This window comes from Bombyx mandarina, chromosome 06 (genome assembly GCF_030267445.1).
Source record: "Bombyx mandarina strain Sakado chromosome 06, ASM3026744v2".
Classification (NCBI taxonomy): Eukaryota; Metazoa; Arthropoda; class Insecta; order Lepidoptera; family Bombycidae; genus Bombyx; species Bombyx mandarina.
Window position 1 is genome coordinate 13,585,802 of NC_143213.1, and position 13,310 is coordinate 13,599,111.

General features: G+C 40.4%; 1 protein-coding gene across 1 annotated transcript in view; it reads left to right on the forward strand.

Moving 5' to 3' along the window:
* Nucleotides 1-13,310, forward strand: part of LOC114253489 (cubilin) — a 134,005-nt gene that overhangs the window by 117,160 nt on the left and 3,535 nt on the right. The window contains exons 9-17 of the mRNA XM_089728170.1: nt 613-821; nt 1,601-1,739; nt 2,879-2,977; nt 5,303-5,511; nt 5,957-6,185; nt 6,895-7,093; nt 8,497-8,701; nt 10,250-10,379; nt 11,333-11,517. Coding sequence (XP_089584296.1) covers nt 613-821; nt 1,601-1,739; nt 2,879-2,977; nt 5,303-5,511; nt 5,957-6,185; nt 6,895-7,093; nt 8,497-8,701; nt 10,250-10,379; nt 11,333-11,517 — 1,604 coding nt within the window. The remainder of the gene's footprint in view (nt 1-612; nt 822-1,600; nt 1,740-2,878; nt 2,978-5,302; nt 5,512-5,956; nt 6,186-6,894; nt 7,094-8,496; nt 8,702-10,249; nt 10,380-11,332; nt 11,518-13,310) is intronic.

The following is a 13,310-nucleotide window of genomic DNA, read 5'->3' on the forward strand; positions in this document are numbered from 1 at the left end:
GGTATGCTAATCCCGCAAGCGGGTACCAATTTTTCCAATGAAATACGTACTTAACAAATGTTCACGATTGACTTCCACGGTGCAGGAATACAATCGTGTAATAAAAATCAAAACCCGCAAAATTATAATTTGTGTTATTACTAGGTACCACCAGACTATTTCTGCCGTGAAGCAGTAATACGTTTTGGTTTTAAGGATGGAGCAGCCTTTGTAACTATACTGAAACCTTTGAACTCATATCTCAAAGTGAGTGGCGGCATTTACGTAGTAGGTAGGCTCCGGTAACTACATAGCACCAGGCGGGTGAGCTCGTCCACCCAATCAATAAATATTGCATGATGACCAGTTTTGTTTGCTTATTGCTTGGGTGTTTATTATATAGGGGCGTTAAATACTGCACCACGCCCCTCGAAGCAATTGTTCTTGAGTTGTTAGGTCTGCTTCGGAGACGCTCGGGCAGTTGTTAGCAAATCCCACCCCTCCTGGCTGAGCCTTTGCTCGCCCACCTGTCCTGGTGAAACTGGAAAGGCCTCCGGGCCACCAGTAATCTCTCAATCATAAACAAAAAGCTGCACCACCGTGTCAGTCGTCAAGGGTCCGTTGTCTGTTCAGTTGCCCTTTCGACTGGGTACGCGTGTACGACGGGCCCGACAACTCGTCGGCGGCCATCGGCACGTACTGCGGGCAGCAGCGCAACCTCGTGCTGTACTCCAGCGACGAGCGGCTGCTGGTCACGTTCTACACGCTGCCGCGCGCCGCCTCAACGCAGAACCGCGGCTTTAAGGGGATATTCGAGTTTTCCGAAAGTTTTGTTAAGTTAGGTGAGCTAACAACGCCACGGATATCTTTGACGAACCTTTGCCTTTCAAGACTATATGCACACTTTCAAATTAGCATCTTATTGCATAGCTATTCGCTGGTAGCTTAGCGGTTATTCCAGCTACGCCCTGACGCGTAGGTGAGCTCACGGGCTTAACCTGAGAGAATTTGTTAACACTAGTCTTAAGAGAAGATTGACATACAGTCACGATTCTCAGCATTGAGGGAACGACCAGAAAGAAGTCTTAGCTGGAGCAGTACTTTGCAGAATCTACCACTGGATCGAAATCGTGACCCACTGAGAAGATTCGACGAGAAACTCAGTGGTCTGTGTCTACGGAATGAGCATCGCTTGCTGCTGTCTACTGACGCTCACATATTTTACATTTTCCCTGTGTCCTCACATATAATATGATTTATATATTCATCTACACATGGTTGATTTTTATAAACTTTCAATATATTTGCCTATTTTTGCCGTGAAGCAGTAATGGGTTCCGATTCGAGGGTGGGACAGCCGTTCCACTTAAAATAGACCAAAACCTCATGTCTCAATGGTCTCCTGGGTGGTGACTTTCACGTAAAGACGTCTATGGGCTCCGGTTACCGCTTAAGACCAGGTGGATCGTGATTAACGAGCCATCAAACCAAGCTATAAATAAAAGCTGCCCTAAACCGCCCCATAATTGACTGTTCACTGGGAAATATATTTGAAATTCCCTAATTAGGGTAGTTTGTACGAACTCACACAAAAGCACTACTACAAACGTTTCTCTTTCAGATTTTATAAGTAAACACGACGCGGAGCACATTAGAGGCTCTGAATGCGATCAAAAGATCCTCAGTAAAAAGGAATCGACTGGTTTCGTCTACCATCCAAATTATCCATTCCCATATATACAAAAGTTGTTTGTAGGTAAGTCTCGGAATCTACAGAATTTCCTTTTTTTTCTATTATCAGGTAAAGCAATCCAACGTAGCGTTGATAGGCGAACAGATAAGCTACCAGCGGGCGAGCACGTGTTGTGCATTTCAACCTGAAAGACTATACTTCAGCATATTAATATTTGTGGTCCTTGACAAACTAAGGTGAAAAAAACCTATGCCATCGCGGCCTAAAGGATAAGACGGCCGGTGTATTCGCATCGAGTGACGCGATTGTACCAGCGTTCGAATTCCGCTGACAAGTGAACATTTTTATAATTAAATACTTAACATGTTTTTGCGAATGACTTCCACGCTGAAGGAATAACATCGTGTAATAAAAATCAAAACAGTTATCGCCCTCCTGTTGGTTTTGTGATCCTTCAAATCAGTATGATCCTTCAAATCAGTAGGAGGAGATTGTCCAATATTATTGAGACTCCAATATTTTGTCTCATATTGATCTTACTGGTGGTAGGTGGTATATTAAGTGTGAACTTTAAGGCACGTGGAACGTTTTACTGGTGGTAGGACCTCATGTGAGTCCGCGCGGGTAGGTACCACCGCCTTTCCTATTTCTGCCGTGAAGCAGTAATGCGATTCGGTTTGAAGGGTAGGGCAGCCGTTGTAACTATACTGAGATCTTAGAACTTATATCCAAAGTGGGTGGCGCATTTACGTTGTAAATGTCCATGGGCTCCAGTAACCACTTAACACCAGGTGGGCTGTGAGCTCGTCCAACCACCCATGCGATAAAAAATAAAAAAAACACTTCAGTCTTTTGTCTCAATGAGGCATTCACGTTTTGTTTGGCTTCCTTTGGACATTAGTTGAGCCTTGAAATCATTCTCTCGAAAACTATCAAAAATTCTGTTAATAATTCGAGCTTTAAGCGCCTTGCCTATTTAACTTAATACGAAATTAATTCTAAATTAACACAGTCTAGTGTGATTTGCATGAAACAACTCGCGTGTCTTATACAGTGTCATCTGTATGATACCGTCTCTTGCCTTGCTTTGCAAATGATTGTTTTTCCCTATTTATTGATTTATGTAAATCCGTTTTCATACCTTAGCAACTGTATACGAATTAATATAAACTTATGAAATTTAACGTATGAAATAATTGCTTTCAGATATTTTATATACGGTATGCAAGATTCACAGAATTTGGAGCGGGTGCGTTTAGAATTTCAGAATTTTTCGATACCAAAGGGAGAGAATCCCAAGCCGGAGTAAGTGGATATTGATTGAACATAATTACGTTTAATAAGAGTTCATTATATTTATGTTAACCTTATCTGGATTTTTTTAAGGGATTTTATGACCTGGTAGCTAAGACCTTTAAGTCATGTCTTATTTTAATTTATATTCTTATTTTTATGAAAAATGATAATATGGAGTGAAATGAAATGAAGATGATTAATTTGAGACATTAATCAACTGGGATGAAATTAAATGAAATGAGATGACATATCATCCCAAAGGATGAAATATAATTAGTTAAACGGTGGTCATTTACTAAGATTTTTTCAGTGGACTTTTTGGAGGATCCCGAGAAGTTGCGTCCAGCGGCTTTGTTTCATTTTCCCACATTTGTACACTTTCACAGATATTAAACAGTTAATAAACCACCTTTATTACACATTTAAACCTGAAGAAACACTAATTAGACAAAATAAAACAAATCACACAACTTCACGCCTCGCGTTCCCGCCAAAAAGTCCCCTTATCTGGATTCACTATTAAACTCACAGATTACATTTGCTATTTAAGTAGCAGTAGTTCTATTTTCCAACGGGAAAGACAAAGGTACCATACCATACGGCTTGATCTTTTATATCCTTTTTTTATGAAAAATGATAATATGGAGTGAAATTAATATACGAAATGAAGTTGATTAATTTGAAACATTAATCAATTCGTATGAAATGAGATGAGATGATATAGGGTGTAGTATAATCTCAGTAAACTGGTGGCTATTTACTGAGACTTTTTCAGTGGACTTTTTGGAGATCCCGAAAAGCTATGTCCAGCGGCTTTGTTTCATTTTCCCACATTTGTGCACTTTCACAGATATTAAACAATTAATAAACCACCACCAACACATTTAAATATGAAGAAACACTAAATAGCAAAATAAAACAATTCACACATGTTCGCTCCTCGCGTTCCCGCCAAAAGTCAATAATATTTAATTGAAAGGTCAAATCGTCAAAAATATTTTTTTTTCAAATTTAAACAGACCTAGGTACCAAACGTAGAAGTCATTTAAAAAGTATAAAATAAAACGTAATTCCTTTTCCGGGATAAAAAAACTCTGCTTACTGAGACGACTTATACTACGGTATATGCGTTGCTACTGTGTATGCGATGAAAAACCAATTCTTGTTAGGATTTACGTAATATGCTAGTGAACGCCTGCATCGGAAAATGAATTTCTATACCAAATTTAATTTCTTTCGAGCGGATTATCTCAGAGATCTCATGACGACTGACAGCTAGTGAGCTTTTTGGTCAACTCGTAAAGAGAAGGAAGTTATCAAATTAGATTGCATATTTAAGGGTATCATTTTTAGAAACTTTTTATAGGTGAACCGATTTTGATGATTCCATTTTTATTTAAAAGCTGGTGTTTGTCAAGAATTTCCATTTAAATTTTAACAAGATCTGACTAGTACTTATTGAGTCATCTTCAATAATGCAAGTTTAAATTACTTCGACTATATTGTTCTCATATTGTTCTGTTAGCCGGTTTTCTTTTTGTGTTTTTTTTGTATAATTCACATGTGGCTTCCAGACAAAAAAAATCACATGTGTGTATATGTTACGGTAAAAGTAGATATTGCGGCAAATGTACACATTTTCCGGTAATGTGCACATTTGCCTCCTCGTTTGGATAATGTGCATTCAACTGATATTGACAATTTCAAAGCAGCGAAATGAACATTGAATTCACAATGACCATGTCGTTTTGGTAAATGTGAGCACGGCATACAAAACACGAAATCGCAAGTGCTAGTAATGTGGTGCGCATGCGCATACGCACCACTACAACCTAACTTAACTTAACCTACGATATATTATTAAATTAATATGCAAAGAAAAGTATGTTTTGTTTGTCATTTACATTTTTTTATTATAATGTATATTTGTATTATGTTTATTAAATAAATATTTTTTACTGCAACAACATTATTAATTTTTATTGTATTCCAACTTTTCTTAAAACATGATGGTAAGAAAGAGTATACCTTTACCAAACGTGAAGGCAAGAGTACACATTTTCCGGGAAATGTACATATACATTATATTCAGTTCATATATACCTAACTTTTGGCAAATGTGCACATTTCCCAAGAGTGTACATTTACCGTAACATATACAAATTAGGAAGAAATTAAGGAATTTAAATGAAATTAAAAAATTATGTATATTCGCCGTGAGTGAGCTCAGAATTGTATTCAAACGTAACGGTCCACTTAGATCAGCTAATACCAGTGGGAAGATTGTATTAGAGAATGAGGCCCGGTATGTATATATGATCGGTACGTTGACAGCAGCACGTGTAACGACGGGTACCTGAAAGTGTACCTCCGCGGCCAGGAGGCGACGGACTCTTACGACAAGCACGACGCCGAGCTGTGCGGTGAGCGCGCCGCAGACTTTCCACCCGCGCTCGTGTCGGACGGGCCGCGCCTCGTCATGGTGTTCTCCTCCGGGGAGCTGCAGGGCCGAGGGTTCAAGGCCAAGTACACCTTCGAGACTGGTATGTTAGAATGCGATTTTTTTTTTATTGCTCAGATGGGTGGACTAGCTCACAGCCCACCTGGTGCTAAGTGGTTACTGGAGCTCATAGACATCTACAACGTAAATGCGCCACCCACAGTGAGATATAAGTTCTAAGCTCTCAAGTTAGTTACAACGGCTGCCCCACCCTTCAAACCGAGACGCATTACTGCTTCGCGGCAGAAATAGGCAGAGTGGTGGTACCTACCCGCGCTGACTTACAAGAGGTCCTACCAGCAGTAATATATGCTCCTTTTAATATATGCTCGTCTGCCTCCTCCTCTTCCTCGCGTCGTTTTCCTCATTACTGAGGATCGTGACTCCCCCGCTGCATCATTTTATCCCATATGATTTTCCTCCATCTCGATCCTTAGCTTCTGCCTAACAAGGGCAATAAAAAAAGGATACTATTTGCGTTGTTACAGAATATCGAGTTCCTGGCACGGCGGCTCCTGGCGGAGAGTGCGCCTTCACGTACCGCTCCGAGTCTAAGAAGCGCGGGGAGTTCAATTCGCCGCGCTACCCCTCGAACTACCCCTCGCACACGAACTGCACGTACATGCTGGACGCGACGCCCAACGAGCAGGTCACCGTCGTGTTCGACCACTTCAAAGTCAGGGCGGACGCCTGGAACGCCACCGCCGGCTTGTATGGGTGAGTTTGTAGCTTTAACTATAGATATATTTCACTATAGCTACAGAGATTGCAGACAAATGAGACACGTCCGTACGAATCAATCAGATCCAATAGATTAATACAATAATTTACGTTGTAGATGTCTATGGGTTCCAGTAACCACTTAACATCAGTAATCGACTAAGCAATAAAAAAATAAAATAACCTTGTATTAGACATCTCCAGCTCTAGCACTAGGAGCAACCGTACTGGTCCAGCTCGGCAAAGAGTTCGACGTGCAACCTAACCCATGCATCAGCCCGCTGAGTCGCCGGATCTTCTCAGCGGGTCGCGATTCCGATCCGGTAGTAGATTCATTCGCGAAGAAATTGCTCTTGAGTTGTTAGATCTCTTTTGGAGGCACTCGGGCACCTGTTAGCAAAACCCACCCCTCTTGGCTGAGCCTTTGCTCGCCCACCTATCCTGGTGAAATTGGAAAGGCCTCCAATAATGCCTCATTCATAAAATATGTATATACTAGTGTTCCCCCAGTAGTCGAAATTCGACTATAATTAATTGAAATTATAAGTTTGACACACACACATGCACACATTAATGTGAACAGGAAAATGTGTACATTTGCCGCAATATCTACTTTTACCGTGACAGATATATATTATAGAATAGAGTATTGGTAGTGATTATTTGTAATGTTCGATTTAAAAATTTGAGCTCGATGTTTGTCTAGTGGCGCGACCTGCAGCGAGGACTGGGTGGAGGCGTGGTGGGTGGGGCGCGAGGGGTCGCGCGTGCCCCTGGGCCGCTGGTGCGGGGCCGCCGCGCCCGGGCCCCTGCACTCGCCGCGGGGGGCGCTCGGACTCATGATCGCGCTGCGGACTGACGCTGAACACGTTGCCTCGGGGTTCAAGGCTAGATACGTCTTTGAGGTGAGAGGTCGGATCATCATCATCATCAGCCCACAGTCGTCCATCGCTGGACAAAGCCGGCCGGACATTTAACGGCCGTCTGGTGTAGTGGTAAGTGACATGGTCACTATACAAGGAGGTCGCGGGGTCGAATCCCGCCAAGTGAGGATATTTGTATAATATAAATATGAAATGTCTTTTCCAGGGTTATGGATGTATATAATATGTATGTGTATAATAAAAATCTTACATTTATTTCCGGTATCTGGTACCTGTAACACAAGTTCTTTACGAACTTAGCACGGGACCAGTTAACGTGGAGTGATTGTTAGTAAATATTTATTATTTATTATAGGCCTCTCCCAATCCATACTTCTTCCATCCCAGATATATGTCCAAAATATGTTCCCTGATGTTGAAATAAGCCAAAAAATCGCTCTACATTACAAAGATCTAAATGTTTTTCTACTGTCTCTAATTAATTCAGCCTACAACTCATTTTTGTGAAGTCTATAAAATCATTAAGATATACTAATATGATGATGATAATCGATGTAATATGCCTGCACGGGCGGATGCTAAAACTCTACTTAGTACTGCCGCAAGGAGAAATGCGCTCCGGTTCGGAGGGTGGGATTTTTTATTTTTTTTGCATAAATGGGTGGACGAGCTCACAGCCCCCCTAGTGTTAAATGGTGACTGGAGCCCATGAACATCTACGACGTAAATGCGCCACCTACCTTGAGATATAAGTTCTCAAGGTCTCAGTTTTGTTACAACGGCTGCCCCACCCTTCAAACCCAAACGCATTACTGCTTCACGGCAGAAATAGACAGGGTGGTCGTACCTACTACCCACACGGACTCACAAGAGGTCCTACCACCAGTAATTACGCAAATTATAATTTTGCGGGTTTGATTTTATTACACGATGTTATTCCTTCAACGTGGAAGTCAATCGTGAACATTTCTTAAGTATGTGTTTCATTACAAAAATTGGTACCCGCCTGGGATTCGAACACCGTTGCATCGCTAGCTAGACATGTACGAATGCACCGGACGTCTTATCCTTTAGGCCACGTCGATTTCAAGACTCTCTCGACGGATCTTCTCAGTGGGTTGGGATTCCGATACAGTTGTGGATTCTGCGCAGCACTGCTCTTAGTAGGGCTAGTGTTAACAAATCCTCTCAGTCGAGCCCTTGAGCTCACCTACCCGTCCGAGCATAGATGGAATAGTCTCTGGCGAATGAGAAGAAGAAGGGTCGTCCTACCCCCTTACGGGGGCACAGAACGGGCCTCGGGGCAAACCCCACTGCCCGGGCGAAAAACTCCCCGTCACTTAGGGCAGGGGTGATGTGTTCTCTAGCGAATGGATAGGGAAATAGTTATTTATAGAGCCTGTCTCCCTGTCCCCCTCTAACAGCCAGCCAAGTCTATATTCGGCGACTGCGGGGGCAACATGTCTGGTGCGGAGTGGGGCGTGGTGACGTCACCGCGCTACCCGCTGCCCTACGAGCCGCCGGCGCGCGCTGCCGCCTCCCGCGTCTGCAACTGGTTCGTCACCGCTCGTCCCGGGAAGAGACTCTTGCTCAACTTTCAGTTCTTTGCTGTCGAAGGACATCTCATCGGTATGTTTATAAACTCTAATGCTACGTTAATGATATATAAGAACTTCATAAATATCTTTTATCGTTTCGATTGGTGGTTGAAGTGGTTACGGAAGCTAATAACATTAGCAACGTAAATACCGCCATCTACCGTGAGAGGTCATGTCTCATTTTTAGACAGGCATAGGCGACAGAAATAGGTAGGGTGGTGGTAGCTACCCGACCAGGCTCACAAGACGCCCTAGCACTGGTAGTGAGGCAAATTATAAGTTTTGCGAATTCTAATTTTTAATTCAAGATGCTATTCCTTCACCATTGAAATCATTCGTGAATTCGGGATTCGAATACCGGTCGCGTCGCTCAATACGAATGCACTGGCCGTCTTATCCTTTAGGCCACGGCAACTTGACTAAGTATATATATATATATTTTTTTTCCTTTTTTTTTTTCTTCCGTACCTCTAGCAAACAACAAAGCCAGAGATTCATATTTACATTTTTTGTTTTGTTTTAATTTTAATTATAGTTTATACTCCTGCCCATAAGGGGCTTAAAAACTAGGTCACGCATTCATTCCGAGCCTCTTTATCATACCAGTTCTCGCATTTATTCCTCTCGTACTTTCATTCATTCTGACGAAGTATATTTGATAATATTAAAACAATATGCTCACTACAAATAATTGAATCTTCTTTAATCAGTGGTGGATTTACACAAAAGGGAGTCGGGGCAAGTGCCTAGAGCGGCAAAATTTTTAAAGTAAAATTTTATTTATTGTCTTATCAAGATTGCTCAATATAATTAATTAATAATTTTCTGTTTAATTGATAATTCAACAAATTTAATGCATCCATTATTTGTAAATTATCGTTTTGGCACTTTTGGTAAAAATTTATAATCAAAATGATTTAATCAATTTATTTCTTTGGACATTTAAAATAATAATCGACGTTTCCATTTTCTGGAATTAAAGAATTTAATTCGTTTTTTTGTTGTTGGTGTAATATAATTATGAGTCACCCTTAATGCAAAATTTATAATTGTTAGAAAAAAAACAAATAGTCATTTACGTTTTTGGAATACATAACATATTATGATAAAGTTTCTGCAATAAATTAGTTATTTTAATTTTGAAAAATAAAATATATAAACTATAAGTTTAGGTAAAATTCCAGTGTTGGCGCGGATTTTTTTCAGCTGCCCAGGAGCGGCATTAAGACTAAATCCGGCCCTGCGTGAATATACCGTGCACTTTCCAGTTGGATTCTGGTTTTTTCGCGAATCCCTTTACTATTTAAGAAATGTATGCATTACTAGATGACAGTTTCTGGATTATTTTTTAATGCGTACGATCCACCTGATGATGTGTGGTTACCGTCGTTCATTGACTTTAGCAATGCCAGAGCCGAGTCGCTGCATACCGTTAAAGCCGCTTACCGTTAGGTTTTTACTGGTGGTAGGACCTCTTGTAAGTCCGTGCGGGTAGGTACTATCACCCTACTTATTTCTGTCTTTAATGTTCCATTGGGTTGTTGATAGTGTGTGGGAAATGATTGAATGGTTGTGTTAGACCGCGGCTGCCCGGCGGCCGTGCTGCGCCTGTGGTACGAGAGCCCGGGCCCCCCGCTCGAGCTGTGCGGGGAGAAGGCGCCCGCCGACCGCTGGCAATACCTCTCCTCCTCCAACTCTATAAGACTTTCGTGAGTGGAAATACATTTAAATCTAAACCAACAAATTTTATTTTATATATTTGAACGGTCGGTTCGTTTTTTGTTGTCTGATGCGTGTATGTCTTTTAGGAAGGCATTGAAAATACTGACTGCCTGCTGTCAGTCATGCTCGCCATCGTTCCATTTCTATTGTTGTGTTTGTAGTTGTAGTTCTATTTTTCCAACTGGAAAGGCAAAGGCACCCTGCAGCCTAATCTTTTTTAATTTTTATTAGGAAAAATGATATGAAGTGAAATTAAATGAAGTTGGTTAATATGAAACATGGCTTGAAATGAAATGAGATGAGATGAGATGACTTTTCAATGACCTTTTTGGGGGATCCCGAGAAGTTACGTCCAGCGGCTTTGTTTCATTTTTCCACATTTGTGGGACACCCCAGAGATACTAAGCAGTCAATACCACCGTTATTACACATTTAAACTTGATTGATTGATTGACTTGATTTGATTTGATTTGATTCGACAGTATTCATATATATCTAGAAACGTTTGGATTGAAGAACTAATTGAAAGATAATTACCTAATTTGAAATTGCTGTTTTGTTTCATCTAATTAGTCTCATAAATTATGAAAAAAGTAATGTTTTAAATTTTTGAATGATCTTGTTGTAAATATACGTTTTAGTTGAATTATCTTGGAAACTGCACACGATTTATAGTTTTACTGGCTCCAAAGGTTTATTTTATAGATATTTCCTCTAGTAATCGCTAGATGCCGCTACCAGTGTACGTGCAGCGCGTGGTATTATACGTTTATTTTCTCCTACTTAATCGCTGGTAGCTTCGAAGAACTATCCCGACTTTTCGGGGCTGGTAGGCGAGATCACAGAACTTAGTATTTTGCGGAGTTTAGTGCCGTAGCGGAATCGCATCCCATTGAAAGGATTCGGCGCGAAGCTCAGCGGATGTATCGCACCGTTCCAGGTTCATAATAGCGGACAAGTCCGTGGGCGGCAGCGGCTGGCGCGCCGTGTGGACGGAGGTGTCGGCGGCGGAGGGCGCGGTGTGTCCGGGCGGCGCGCTGCCGTGCGGCGCCGCGTGTCTGCCGCGCGCCGCGCTCTGCTCCGGCCTACAGCACTGCGCGCACCCACTGCAACACCACCAGCACTGTTAGTAGCCACGCGGGACCGCACGCGAGACCGCAAGCGAGACCGCACGCGGTATCGCACGCGACCACACGCGATCATCGAACCACTACCGTATGTACGCTTCATGATTTGCATATCAAATTGTTACAATTGAAAGTATTTTATACTGTGGTTATTCGCAACGATTTTTGTCGATCAATAGTTGAATTTTAAATCAACTAAGCTCTACAGAGCAAGAGTAAGTTAAAAGTACTAGAGTAGGTAATTTAATTTTACGCGTACTAATTTTTTATTCCAAATCGGTTTCGAAGTTATTTTAATTGGTAGAAACATGTTCCAAGCATGTTTTTAAGTAAAAAAATTAAGACAAGCAGAAGTGAGTAAATAAGACGTCTTAATGAATCTTTAATTTTAGTAAGAGTATAAATTCGCTCACAACAATATAAAAGCAATTTAAGATTACTAAATATAATCGCTCTTGCACAGAAAACTTCTCCAAGGGCTCGGAAATAGTGTATTTTGAAAGCTAGACAAGCAAATTAAATCACATAAATTCTCGTTTAATCGAAGAAACAAAAAACATATAATAAATTGCTTAATTTCTTGGATCTAAGTGATCATTTTTATAACTAAGTACAAAGTTGTAAGATCGAAATAATGAATACCTTGAACACGAAGCAAATAAAAACTTATTTCGTTACTAGTTTAAAAAAACGCCAAGTTATATTTGACTGACTCGATGATGGAGTAGTTAGCGCCTCTGATCGTTGCGCCGACGGTCGCCGGTTCAATTCCCACATCGGGCAAACATTCGTGTGATAAACAGATTTATTTGCTCTTTGATGATTATCATCTATATATGTATATATTTAAACGTATATAAGTATGTTTGTTACTCTCTGGTACCCATAACACAGGGAATCCAAATTTATTTATTACTTATTTACATATACACTAATAAAGAGCGACGTCAAAGTATCCACTAAAAAAGTACGGTGATAACAATCTATACTAATATTATAAAGAGGAAAGATTTGTTTGTTTCGAATAGGCTCCGAAACTACTGGACCGATTTGAAAAATTCTTTTTCCATTAGAAGCCGACATTGTCCCTGATGAACATAGGCTACTTTTTTTATTTATTTTTTTATTTATTTTTTTTTGTTTCATGTGTGTTTTAATGTTTCCGAAGCGAAGCGAGGGCGGGTCGCTAGTACTCAATAACAACAGAGATGTCATAAAGCGTACATATGGTATTTTTCTTTGACGATAGTGAAATATGATCGCGTGAAACGCGTTGGTATCGATGCGAATTGGATATTATTATTCGTGCGGTTACACAAGATCAATTCTAATCGATTCGATTAAAATCGATTTTAGCTGAGTTTGTCTAAGAACGAAGTCCGGGAGGTTTGAAGTAAAAGCATAATACCACGTGTCTGTCACAACAATATCGCGATAATTTACAAATAGACGTAAAGGTCTAGTCCCTCTAATTCGTATATACAACAGTGATTCGATTTTTTTTAAAGTGTATAAATATCTATATCTATATCAAATGTGATTTTAACTAATGTTGAACTTAATTTTCCCGTAGACAAAAACGTTAATTTAAGTACTATTATCACATATGATATCTAAAGTTAACAAATATCGACTCACTGTTAGTAACGTGTAATAATATACTGTAGACCATATGAAATAGTTTCGAAAACTAATCAATTCTAGTCTTGTTTTACGTAGGTACTTGAAATAATAAATAGGTTTTAAGAAAAATAATACAGTTTTAAAAAGTTATTAAATTATTGACATATC